The 13,660-nt window shown below is 36.7% G+C and overlaps 2 protein-coding genes across 2 annotated transcripts; one reads left to right on the top strand and one right to left on the bottom strand.

Annotated features, from left to right (window-relative positions):
* The first annotated feature begins 3,208 nt into the window (after positions 1-3,208).
* Positions 3,209-8,484, top strand: LOC147521434 (ABC transporter G family member 7-like). Its single transcript, XM_086566523.1, is given in 12 exon segments — positions 3,209-3,372; positions 3,375-3,496; positions 3,583-3,773; positions 4,169-4,319; positions 4,491-4,623; positions 4,798-4,999; positions 5,355-5,631; positions 5,837-5,968; positions 6,837-7,057; positions 7,268-7,480; positions 7,583-7,667; positions 8,021-8,484. Coding segments are annotated over 12 exon segments (2,139 nt in total). The 5' UTR covers positions 3,209-3,251; the 3' UTR covers positions 8,312-8,484.
* Positions 8,485-9,307: 823 nt separating this feature from the next.
* Positions 9,308-11,705, bottom strand: LOC147521433 (small ribosomal subunit protein RACK1-like). Its single transcript, XM_086567153.1, has 2 exons — positions 10,801-11,705; positions 9,308-9,659 (listed from the first exon to the last, which is right to left on the bottom strand). Exons 1-2 carry the CDS (start codon positions 11,644-11,646, stop codon positions 9,555-9,557), a joined length of 951 nt encoding a protein of 316 aa, XP_086423279.1. The 5' UTR covers positions 11,647-11,705; the 3' UTR covers positions 9,308-9,554.
* Between the last annotated feature and the right edge of the window lie 1,955 nt (positions 11,706-13,660).

The raw sequence follows: 13,660 nt of genomic DNA, 5'->3' as shown, positions 1-13,660 counted from the left end.
TTTAGGTTGCCTCCCAAAAAGCGCTAAGGTTTACGTCGTCAGTCCGACGTAGCGGTGATCAAAGAGATGATCAATCTTGATATAGACAGGATCTTCCAGAAGTACTTCTTCTACTTCTGGGGAACGTAACTCCAAAAATGGCTTCAAACGTTGACCATTTACTTTAAAAGTACTACCATCTTTTGGGTTCTCAACTATGATTGCTCTATAAAGAGTGACATGTGTGACTATGAAAGGACCAGACTAACAAGTTTTCAATTTCCCAGGGAACAAATGAAGACGGGAATTATAAAGTAAAACTTTTTGACCAACGAAAAATTCCTTCCTCATGATTTGGTTATCGCGCACCCTCTTCTTATTGGCTTTGTACTTTTTAAAGAGGTCATATGCATCATTTCTAAGCTCCTCGAGCTCATTCAATTGCAACTTCCTATGGTCACCATCCTTGACAAGGTCAAAATTTAGGCTTCTTACGGCCTAATAGGCTTTATACTATAACTCTACGTACATGAAAATTACAAGGCTTACCAAAGACTAGACGATAAGGTTACATACCAAAAGGTGTTTTGAAAGCAGTTCTGTAGGCCCAAAGTAAATCAGGGAGTAGGGGTGACTTCGGATCGGATTAACCTCCTTCGGAATTTTTCCAAATTTTTTTCGGAACCTAATATGCTAGCCAAATCCGATCCAATTTTTTTTCGGATTCAAAATATATTTCCAATTTGAACTTTCGAAATTTCGAATAACTCGAAATTTCGGAATACTTGGTAAATTTTCAAAGATCTATTTACTTTCAATTATTTTTAGAATATCATACGCCAATGTTCATTGTAGGGAGAGAAAACCATGTCCACAACACCAATGTACCAACAACAATACGCACTTGTTTAATGAGAAAACCCATTTTCATTCAAACAAGTGATCCAAGAAAAACGAGAAAAAGAACCTCGCAGCCACCAATAGCAAGCATTGCATTACATTTGAGGTCCGGGTATTTGTAATGTTTCAATCTTTTTCGTGTGTGGAAATTGAAGCGTGAAGTGTCCGTGATAAATAATGGATTATGGTCTTGGACTCTAAGTAGCTTTACATAATATTATATCTATTGGAATTTGGCTTTTGGATTGGTCTGGAAGTCATTGTATGACTCAATGACATTATTTTTCATATCATTGTTGTTATGGTAGACGGTGTAATGACAGTAGAGTGGTCCAATTCAAGTGGGAAAGTAGCGGCTAGGTTATGTTTTTGTTTTATTTTTGGAAGTAAAAAACTATAAAATGAATGACGGTCGAGATCTAATCAAGTGGATAGTGAGAGAAGTATATATTTTCGGAAGAAATTGGCAATAATATCGGAAATTTCGGAATTTTCGGATCGGATCGGATTTTAGAATTATATCCAAATCCGATCCAATTTTTTTTTTTTTTTCGGAATTTTCGGAAATCGAAAAATCGGAAAATCGGCCCATGAAAACTACACCCAGAGCCAGACCAATTTCGGGTCGGATTTCGGAAAAATCGGAAATTCGGCAAAAAGAGACACCCCTATCAGGGAGTCTTAAACTCCAAACTTTCCTATATGGTCGAACCGTCTTTTCAAGGATCTGCTTAATTTCTCTATTGGAAACCTCGGCTTGGCCATTGGTCTAGGGGTGGTAAGATAAGGCAACCTTGTGAGTAACCCCATATTTCTTCACTAAACTTTCAAAATCTTTGTTGCAAAAGTGTTTTCCCTCATCACTAATGATAGCGCAGGGAGTACCAAATCTTGAAAAAATATGTTCCTTTATAAAATTGACAACAACTCTGTGGTCATTGGTCCTACATGCAATAGCATCAATCCACTTTGAGACATAGTCAACTGCCACTAAAATGTACTCAAAGCCATGAGAGTTACGAAAAGGTCCCATAAACTCAATACCCCACACATCAAAAACTTTCACAATCATAATAGGGGAAAATACATCATATACGTGCCTATGAGACATACACCCTAGGTGTTGGCATTTACTACATGCTTGACAGTAAGTCTGGGCATCACAAAATAATATAAGCTAATAAAATCCGCATTGCAACACTTTTGCAGCGGTCTTTTTGGAGCCAAAATGGCCACCACATGCATGACCATGACAAAATGAGAGAATATCACTCTGTTCCCACTCAGGAATGCATCTACGTACTATCTGGTATGAACAACACTAAAAAATGTAGGGGTCATCCAAACAAAATATTTGGCAGTGGCCAAAAACTTAGATCTACCATGCTTACTCCAATGATTAAGTAATTGAGTAGTGACAAGGAAGTTCACTATATCAACATACCATGGGATCTGAGCAACAACCATCAAGTGCTCATTAGGAAAACTCTCAGAAATAGGCCATTTTTCAATAGGCTAAGTCACTAGCCTAGACAGATGATCAACAACTACATTTTCAGTTCTTTTTTTATCACGAATATCAAGATCAAACTCCTGCAGTAACAAGATCCATAAGATCAATCGTGGTTTGACATCCTTCTTAGAAAGAAGATGCCTTAAAGCCGTATGGTTGGAGTAAACAATCGCTTTGGAACCAATCAAATAGTGTTAAAACTTATCGAAAGCAAAAATAATTGCCAATAATTTTTTCTCGGTGGTTGAGTAGTTGAGTTGGGCATCATTGAGAGTTATAATAACATAATAAATGGCGTGAGAGAGTTTATCTACTTTTTGACCTAAGATTGCACCAACCGCGTAATCAGAAGCATCACACATCAACTCAAAAAGGAGTGACCAGTTAGGTGGTCAGATAATGGGTGCAGTGGTCAAAGCATTTTTCAAATAGTCAAAAGCTCTAATACATACCTCAATGAAATCAAAAAGAGCATCCTTAGCAAGTAAGTTACTCAGAGGTCTAGCAATTTAACTAAAGTCCTTTATGAACCAACGATAAAAACCCACATGTCCTAAAAATGATCTAACATCTTTAACAGACTTAGGAATAAGTAGAGTAGAAATCACATCAATTTTAAACCTGTCAACTTGGATACCATAACTAGAAACAACGTGACCCAAGACAATGCCTTGCTTGGCATTTCAATTGTTGTGTCTTGGTCCAAGGCCCAATAATCCAAAGAAATCGAGGCAGCCCATTGTGGGTTTTCTAGTAATTTCCCAAGTGTTGCCATTTTAGTCCTTTCAAGTTTTTACTGTAACAAACTTATCTTCATTTCCAACTGAACAAGAAGAAGAAGAAGAAGAGCAGAGCAAGAATGACGTTTGGCGGGAAGAAAGTGGGCCAGATAATTACTAATCCCGGAAATGGCGTGGGCCAAATTCTAGCAGCAGTAGCTGTAGCTCTCTTCTTCCGCTTCTTCACTGGCCCTGGCCCATCTCTTTACCCGAACCCGAACCCGAACAACAAGAAGATGAAGCTCCACTGACCGGAAAACCTGTCCCAGTAACAATTCAATGGAAGAACATAACTTGTTCCCTCTCTGAAAAATCAGGAAAAACAGTAAGTAGCTCAATTCTCAAATACATGTGATTTGTTTTTTAGCTGAGTATGTTTGTAAGAGTTTGATATTTGAGTTTGTTGGGCAGGTCAGATTTTTACTTAAAAATGTAAGTGGAGAAGCTAAACCTGGAAGGTTACTTGCTATAATGGGACCATCTGGTTCGGGGAAAACTACGCTGCTTAATGTTCTTGCGGGCCAACTTGGTGCCTCGCCTAAATTGCATCTTTCGGGAGTTTTGGAAGTTAATGGACAGTCGAGGTCGAATAATGCGTATAGGTATATGTTTTACTATGTTCATAGTTATGCTGTGGACAAAATTTGGAGGTAATAAAAATAAGTATAATAAGATGCATATACTAGAGTGGTTCATGTATAATTTGAGAGTTTGTGAAAATAAATTTAAAATGTAGAGCAAGACATGTGTTGGGGCACACAGAAAAGTTTTTTACATTTATTGGTTGAAAGAATTTGGAGGAAATAAAAATGAAGATGAAGTAGCTGAGAATTCTACTATGTTGTACTATTACTTCATTGGAACATAATCTTGTATCTATAGAGGGAATGATGTCTCCATAAATTGAGGAGTAAAATGTGGACCTGAATATAAGACTGCGTGTGAGACGAGAGGGCCTTGATTATGTATACATGCTTCTGATCATGTAGTTTTGCAGGTTTGCGTATGTAAGACAAGAGGACCTTTTCTTCTCTCAGCTGACAGTCCGGGAAACACTTTCTCTTGCTGCTGAACTCCAGCTCCCTGAGGTGTCTTCTGTAGAAGAGAGGGAGGAGTATGTGAACAACCTTCTGTTCCGTTTAGGCTTGGTAAGATTTCGCTTTGTGGTTACAATTTTGGTCAGATACTCAGATCACTCTACTTTGTTCGGTGTTAGTTTTGAGTTTGTCCTTGTTTGACTCTGCTGACTCTCTTTTACTCTCATATATTAAGTTCTGCCTTTTGATCGTGTCATTGGTTTTGAATTCTTCCTGAAATAGGTGAACTGTGCTGATTCCAATGTTGGTGATGCAAAAATACGTGGAATCAGTGGTGGGGAAAAGAAGCGTTTATCACTTGCATGTGAACTGATTGCAAGCCCGTCTGTTGTATTTGCAGATGAACCTACAACTGGTATACTTACGTTAGGTTATGATTGATGCATATCAACCAGACAAACACGCTAGTTCACAAGTTCCTGGTCTAGTTTCATTGCTGATAATCATGTCTAGAAACTATTTCAAGGATGATGTTTTAGTTTTATTTCAGTATTTTAGAGTATATAATTAAACTTGGTGATGTGTGTAGGCCTTGATGCATTTCAAGCAGAGAAAGTGATGGAAACACTCAGACAACTTGCACAGGATGGACATACAGTAATTTGCTCGATACACCAGCCTAGAGGTTCAGTGTATATGAAATTCGACGACATTTTGTTGCTAGTAGAAGGCGCACTAGTTTACGCTGGACCTGCACATGAAGAACCACTAGCATACTTCTCAAAATTCGGGTTAGCTAAGCCTCTATTGTCTCATGCTCATTATGTTATTAAAAATCTTATTTTGTTCTTCTAGTCCCTCTCTAAATTACTGGTTTCTGTTGTCATGTAAATTATGAGATTATTAGTGGTGAACTGGTAAAATAGTCTAAAATCTAGATGTTCCCCTCTGAAGCACCTTGTACAGTCTGCCTTAGGGTCTTTTGGTTGATCAAATTTCAAGTTGTCAAAAGTAGGTTGTGAAAGAAAACCTTGTAAGACAAAGTTGGGTTGATCATATACATATATGAAGATATTTTGCAGCCGAAATCGTGTAGTTCTTACTGTGAGTTAAGTGAACTAATTATATGATGGTTTGATGAAACAGGTATGGTTGCCCAGATCACGTGAACCCTGCCGAATTTCTGGCTGATCTCATATCAGTCGACTATAGTTCTGCTGAAAGTGTATACTCTTCTCAAAAGAGGATTGATGGTCTTGTCGAGGCATTCTCGCGGAACACATCAACAATTCTTTATGCAACTCCTCTTACCAGAAAGCAAGACTTTAGCATAAATACAAAGTTTATCAAGAAGTCGGTAATAAAGAGGAAAGGTAACTGGTGGAGGCAGTTTCGGTTGCTCCTTAAACGGGCTTGGATGCAGGTGACTATCACTCCTGTTGTATGAAATGATATGTATTATCTACATTAATGTTTCATTGACCAACTAGACATAGTCCTGTAGAGATATTGTACCTCTGTATCATCATCTTTCTTATATTAAAAAACATAAAAACAAAAAATTGTTTCTTATCAACATAGTTGTCTTATCCCTTAGTACCTGATATGCTAAAGGTGTTGATACTTAGGCTTTTCGTGATGGGCCTACGAATAAAGTTAGGGCAAGGATGTCTATTGCATCAGCTATAATATTTGGCTCCGTCTTCTGGCGAATGGGAAGATCACAGACATCTATACAGGACAGGATGGGGTTACTTCAGGTATAAAATGGAACCATTACACTGATATATCTGCTTGTTGATGTGGCTATGTGGATATATTACCTGCTGTATTAGTTAGGGTGTTCCATATCTTTTCATCCACGTGTGTGTGGCCTTCATGTCTAAATTATATTATATAGATCCTCTCTCTTTAGGTGCATATTAACTTAAGAATGTTCTTTGTGATGTTACTAAGATTCCCAGTGAGTAACTCACAGCTCCTTTTTTCTCCTCCAGCCAACAAGGTGGGTTAGGTAGAATAAGTGCGAAAAGTTGTAACGGTTTCTGATATTCTCCTCTTGCTGCAAACCTCCTTAATCCTTATTACATTAAATAGGCAGAGTACGGCATTGGTTCAGCAAGCTTGTAGACATACGATTTTCATCTTTCTCCACAATACATTGTTCATATGTATGCCTTGCCCTATGGGCCACTTTCTTTTGGATCATTTTGAAGAAGATTTATATATGCTACTAAATACTACGGAATACCTAGAAGCCTAGAACAACTAGATTTTGAAAAATAAGCATGAATCTTGTTACTACCTGTGATTATCTCGTTATATTAAACGTCAAGTGGTTTATAATTTTTGTTAAATCCACTGTATTATAACTCATACCATTTATGGCAGTAAAATTTATCAGATCAAGGTGGAGGCAGAATTTTGTATTGTACAAGACGAGATTCATGGATATCATTTTAAGCTAGAGTACTATGTAAAGCTAATAATTTTAGTACCGTGTCTATAGATCGCAACACCTATTAGATCAGATTGTAAACTTAAAATTGACTTGTTGGAGTGAAATGCTTAATCCTGAAAAGGAGTTTCATATTGATCTGTTGCATGAACTTTTTGATTTTGATGAAGGTTGCTGCAATAAACACGGCAATGGCTGCACTTACAAAGACTGTGGGTGTTTTCCCCAAGGAACGTGCGATAGTGGATAGAGAGCGTGCCAAGGGATCTTATGCATTAGGTCCATATTTACTTTCTAAGCTGTTGGCTGAAATTCCCATTGGAGCAGCATTTCCTTTAATATTTGGCACAGTTTTGTATCCAATGGCTGGACTCCATCCCACTTTATCCAGGTATTCTCCTTCCCCGTCATGTTATTCCCACATTACCAGCTTGATTTTCTGACATCATTCCCATAACCTACATGTGATGCTTATTTGATCCTTATCTGGTACTTCATGACTGTGCTTCACTATCCATATATTTAGTTTAGCAGAAGTTGTTAAGCACAAAGGACATGGTTTCCTACATTGTGACACATTTTCCCGTTTTTGAATTTTAAGGTTTGGGAAATTCTGTGGGATAGTGACAGTGGAATCATTCGCTGCATCTGCGATGGGTCTAACTGTTGGGGCAATGGTTCCAACCACTGAGGCAGCAATGGCATTAGGACCATCCCTTATGACAGTTTTTATTGTTTTTGGAGGCTATTATGTGAATTCTGAGAACACACCATTGATCTTTCGTTGGCTCCCTCGAGTTTCTCTTATTAGATGGTAACTGTTTATTGCTTATGGTTCCAGAACCTCTTACTTTCATTCAGAGTTTCGTACAACTTGATGAGCCACAACTTAATAGGAACAATTCTTTTATTTCAGGGCCTTTCAAGGACTTTGCATAAACGAGTTTAGCTCTCTACAGTTCGATAGTCAGCATTCCTTTGATATTCAAGCAGGAGAACAGGTAACATAAAACACTTTCTCTGCAGTGATACACGTGCTTTCCATATTTTCCTGGAAAGTTAGCTGGGCACAAGAAAGGTCTTTAGTTTTGATTATAGTGAATCATACTCTTGCGTGTTGAAGCTATATATGTGTCCCATTTGTCTCTAAGTGGGAGTTTTAGTTACAAGATTATGATAAGTGCATAGTGTACTGACTGTGACTGACAACCATCGCAAGGACTTTTGATAAATGTCTACAACATTTTCGCTAAGAAGTTACCAAGAACTATCGCTGTTTCCATAATCTTTTTCTATATTAGAAGAAATCAGATACACATCTCATTGACCATCAGATGATGTGTGTTCTTTGCAGGTGCTTGAGAGGCTCTCTTTTGGAGGAAGTCGTATTAGGGATACATTGATGGCACAGGGCAGGATACTTTTAGTTTGGTATTGGACAACCTACCTACTGTTACGAAAAAACAAGCCTAAGTACCAGAAGCTTGAGCCTCCTTCTGTGGACCAACTCGAGTCCGCACCTATTGACATGTCTGTAGCAGTGCAGCAAGTTGATCCTCTTCCACTAGAACAGGTTGAACCCTCCCAACAGCTCGAGTCACCTGCTCTTGAGCAACGCCAGCCTTTCATCATAGAAGGCCTGTAGTTAATTTGGCAATACAAGTGCAAATTCTGCTGAGGTCATGGGTGTCATATGATAAATAACCAGAATCCCACAATGATTATACGAGCTTCTAAGTTCTAACACATCACTTCCATCCTTTGGAGATGTTTTGTAAGATATTACATATTTGCAATAAGAAAAAATGATTTCACGCTTTTTTTGGCTTTGTCAGCATGACCACTTACGTCAGTGAAAGTGGGGTGATCTAGCAAACAGTCTAAATAGACTTTCAAGTCTTGAACTTCTAGTTTTCGAGTAGAATTAGAACTTGAAAACCCTAGGCAATTACTATCACTGGACCCCTGTATTGTACAGTTGGAGAAATTTATTCCAAAGAAATGGAGTACCCAACAAAACTCATTAACAATTTCTTCTTTCCATCAATCAAGATATTATTACGCATTTGATCAAGTCTGCATCGACCAATTCTATTCAATATTAGGAAAAGGCAATTTTGATTACTAGCAGTGTTTTTACACTTGATCTTCCAGTGTATTTTTTCCCCTCTTGTTGGGCCCTTTAATAAAAAGGTAAAGTGCACAAAATTAAGAGAAGGCACCCACGCTTCCTAATTTGAACTTTTGAAGTTCTATACTGTTTTCTTCCGATGGCTCACATGTCGTCCAGTGTTTTTTATATTCCAAGTTCGCTACCAAAATACTGAGATTGCAAGTAGAGTGTGGAATTAAAACCCAGAAAGTAGTATTCCACTGACCATGATAACTCACAGCACCCGCGTGAAACACATACAACAGTCTCAAAAACCATCGAGTAACAAAGAAGGTACTGCAATTGAAAATTTTCAAGCAGCATAAACACCCAACACACTTGTTCATCATACTTCGTGAGGCCCTGAAGCACATAGTCGGCGCCTCAAACGTTGCTTTTGTAGAAATTCAGAATGAGAGAATTTCCCGACTAAAAAACCCCAGCATTGAGTGCTTCCCTTGCAAACACATATCTAGCTGTGATAATATATGGATCAGAAATATCTATAACAATATTAATATTTCAATCCTCAGCCATTTTATTTATATGGCTATAGAAATGGAGCTCCAAAAACAACCCCAAAGAAAAGAAAACAGCTCATAAAGCTATCAACCATCGCTAACTTCAAGTCGGAATAAACACTATTATGAAAACCTAAATCCTTAAACAAAAAGAATGCCTCAGCACTGCAGCAGCCTTTGGCGTTCAATTTGAAAAACAACAGTCCTCAAAAAACCTAACCGCGGTATCCAACTACCCAAACCCTTATTGTACCATCTGAATAGCCGCTGAATAGGGTGCTCCCATCAGAACTCCAGTTCAAGCTGGTACAGTAAAGCATCTGCAGAAAGAGACAGGATGAAATAAATAAACTATATAGCAGGCAACATCACAATATTAAATCTATGTGAACATTCCAATTAATTTATGTAGTCTTTAATAACATTGGTCAGTCGACAAGCCAACTGTCTAATAGTCTTCATAAAAGATCACTCAGTCCCGCAGAGTCTACCTTTGCAAAAGATAAAGGAAATGTGTTTTCCGATGTATACAATATTTACACGATTATTAGGCTCAAGAAGTTCGGTAGTATACTAAGAAGGGACATCTATCAGTAACACCACCCAATAAAATGAGCACCATCCTCCAAATTGTACACAACAATAGAAGGAAAGTGATCATCGATATCAAATTATCATAGAAGTGCAGGAGATAATTAAGCAGTAACATATGATATTAATCATATTACAAATAAAAATGTGAGAAACTAAAAGCACCATGCACCATAAATCAACTCTGCAAGCTATTTACAAAATGCAAAAGAAGTCGGATAACACTCAGCAGCATAATGATTGAAACAAGTGCATTACAAACATCAAGCAACGCTCTGGATGAATTACTTAAAAGTTAAAACCTAATAGTTATAAATGCCATTCTGCTGATCAAAATAAAATTTTCAATTTATGCTGCGCTTGGTGTCTGCTAATAAAGTGAAAACTTTCCTGTTCATGTCTGTGCTAAACATAGCATGGGTCTCTAAGGACTTTCTACTATTTCCACATTGTACAATCTCTTTTGCAGATTGCAATACATGCAAATTTGCATTCACAATAGCAATCAGAACAAGCATCGACAACACAACTTCTGTAAATAAAATTTTGAAAATGAAACACAAACGCTGGAGTCGGAGGCATTGGACTCAGAAGGGAGATCGAATACTCTATTCGTTCTCAAGGTAAGCAAATTCTATAACTAATTAATGCCAAATGCAGTATTATGCAGAATAACAATAATATTTGTAAATCAGACACACATGTTTTTTGCTCTCAAGGAAAAAAAATCCTATAACTAATCAATTCCAAATGCAGTATTATGCAGAATAACAGTAACATTTACAATGTACAACATACTAAAAGACTTGATGCAAACAACATATAAACAAAAATAACAACTTTAAGTCAAGGGAAGTGAAAGTATATTACCGCCTTCTTTCCTTGTGCAGGGGGTTCAGGCCTCAAATCCTGAACAATACTCTTACTTTCCAAATCCCAAATCTTAATCCCATCTTCCGTCCCGGCACATAGCCAATACCTATTAGGACTAAAACAAAGTGCATAAATAATCCCACCAGCATTAAGCGAATACAATCTCTTCCCTTCAGCCAAATCCCAAAGCAAAGTCACCCCATCTTTCCCACCGCTTGCACAAAGCGACCCATCAGGTGAAACAGCCACCGTATTCAAATAGCCAGTATGACCAGCCAAAGTAGATTTCAACTTACAATTGGATAAATTCCAAACCTTCACTGTCCTGTCCCACGAAGCAGAAACAATCGTGGGATTCTCCATAAAAGGAGAAAACTTTACACTACTGACCCAATTACTATGCCCATCAGCTTCTTGAATTGTGTACTTACATTCACCCAACGTATTCCACAGCTTAATACTCTTATCCCTCGATGCAGAAACAATCTGTCGATTATCAACGGAAAATGCAACGGCTAAAACATCTTTAGTATGGCCAACAAACCTACGAGTAGTGGCACCAGTATTGAGATCCCATAAACGGAGTTCAGAATCCCAAGAGCCAGATAAAGCGAACTGACTGTCGGATGAAAGAACAACGTCTTGGATGAAATGGGAGTGACCAGTTAAACGACGTTTGGGTGCAGCGTATTGAGAATCTTCGGCTGTGATGTTCCAAACGAGGAGTGACTTGTCACGTGATGAGGAAACGAACATGTTGGAATTGTCTATGGGAGTTGATATTGCTGTTACCATGTCTGCATGGCCTCTCAATGTTGCCCGCAGTGCCAGAGCTTCACCCATTTTTTTTTTTACTTATTATTAGGGTTTGACGTTTCAGTAGTAGCGGCAGATGTGAAACAGAAGAAGAATATATATATATATGCCTCAGGGTGTTGTTGTAATTTCGTTCCGATGTACGTACGGGCCTCATGGTCGTTTTGTTGGGCTTTATTTTGTTTGTGGTCTTCAATCGTAAAATAGGTTTGCTCACGTTGCCTGTCTTCTTTAGATATATATTATAATTATATCCTCTTGGCTCTATTTTTCGTAGCTTAATATAGTCTCCAATATTTTCACAACACTCACAATCTAATTACAGACATTTAAGAGAAATCTTACTAGCCTAGACAAAAGTTAGTAGTCTCAAACTAAAGCAGGAAAGCTAAACTCAACATCTTCATTTTACGAGTAAAACTCTTATACTCTCTTCTCTAAATATATTAAACTATTTATGGTCGATTCCTATTACCAAATTCTCTTAAACCTCACCAGGATGAGTCAATATACTTCCATAATTATGATTCTTATTACATAGCTCTACCTCTTCAATTGAGGAAGCGTTTCTGACCCAAAAGAAACCACAAAACCTCTTTCTCCCACCGAAACTCTTTATTCTCCTCACTCATTCAAGTCAGTTCATATCTTTATCCTTAGATATATATTATAGTTATACCCTCACCAATCTATTTTTTGGAGCACTCGTAGAGACTCCAGTTTTTTCTAAACTTAATTACTAATTACGAAAAAAGTAAGGTATAAATAATGAAACAATCCCATCTAGAATTTCACAAAGTCTCTAATTTTTAGGAAAAAACATTATAGCTAATTACGAAAAAAATAATCACATAAGAGTTTTACAGAGTCTACAATTTTTCCTAAACAATATAGCTAATTTCCTAATTACGAAAAAATATGAGACAAAAAACTAAATTACTAAAAATAATAGTTTCCACCGAAAACGATTCTCCTAATAAAACCCTTTCGATTTGATGTGTCATCATCCACTGTGGGATTTAGATATTTATTAATACTTAAGGATTCCAAAATTCACAATTCCGACCACAATAATTACGACATATTCAAATTAAATTTATGAATTTATAATTTTTCAAACACTATAATGTAATTTCAAATTTTATAAAAACACACACACACACACATATTCGGCGGAATAACGAGATTCAGTTAAAGTGGATGTTGGGCTTAAATAAATTATATACCAAACCAAAACAAATTACATATGGAAAATTAAATTATACAAAATATATAATAGAAAATGAATAAAATAAAATAAAATAATGGCAAGCCAATAATGACAAATATTTTAAAATATATATAATACTGCATGAAACTAACGTCAACGAAAAATTAACAGGGAACCGAAAATTGGATGCAAATGCATCGTACTAACCTCAAATAATATTTAACGGAAAATCGAGAACTGTATTCAAATGCAAGCATTAAACTAATCTTAATAAGTAATTAATAGAAAATGGAATATGAATACAATTGTATTAAACTAACCTCAAAGAATAATTAACGGGAAATCAAAACTTGGATGCAAATACATCAAACTAATATAAAAAAATAATTGTCGGGAAATCGGAAACTGTATGCAAATGCATTGAACTAACCCTCAAAATTAAATTAACATAAAATCAGAAACTGAATGCAATTACATTAAACTAACCTCAAAGAAAAATTAATTATAAATTGGAAACATGATGCAAATGCGTGGAACTAATCTTAAAGAATAATTAACGGAAAATCGGAAAGCGGGTGCAACTGCACTGAACTAATCTCAAAAAATAAACTGGATACAAATGCATTGAACTAACATCAAGAAATAATTAACGGAAAATCGGAAACTATATGCAAATTCATTGAACTAACCTCAAACAATAATTAACAGAAAATCGGAACCTAGATGCAAATGCAACCTTATCAAATAATAAATAAAAAATCTGAAACTGGATTCAACTATATTGAACTGACCTCAAAGAACAATTAACAGGAAATTGGAAATTGAATTGGA

This window comes from Coptis chinensis, chromosome 1, assembly GCF_015680905.1.
Source record: "Coptis chinensis isolate HL-2020 chromosome 1, ASM1568090v1, whole genome shotgun sequence".
NCBI classification, from domain to species: Eukaryota; Viridiplantae; Streptophyta; class Magnoliopsida; order Ranunculales; family Ranunculaceae; genus Coptis; species Coptis chinensis.
The sequence above is the reverse complement of the archived record's forward strand: the minus strand, read 5'-3'. Positions and strand labels throughout refer to the sequence as shown.

What these genes read in the sequence shown, in the direction of transcription:
- LOC147521433 (XM_086567153.1), bottom strand. Translation starts at nt 11,646, where the DNA reads ATGGGTGAAGCTCTGGCACTGCGGGCAACATTGAGAGGCCATGCAGAC. An exon ending in CTGCACAAGGAAAGAAGGCG is followed by an intron (nt 9,660 to 10,800) that starts GTAATATACTTT and finishes CTCTTTCTGCAG; the next exon opens with ATGCTTTACTGTACCAGCTT.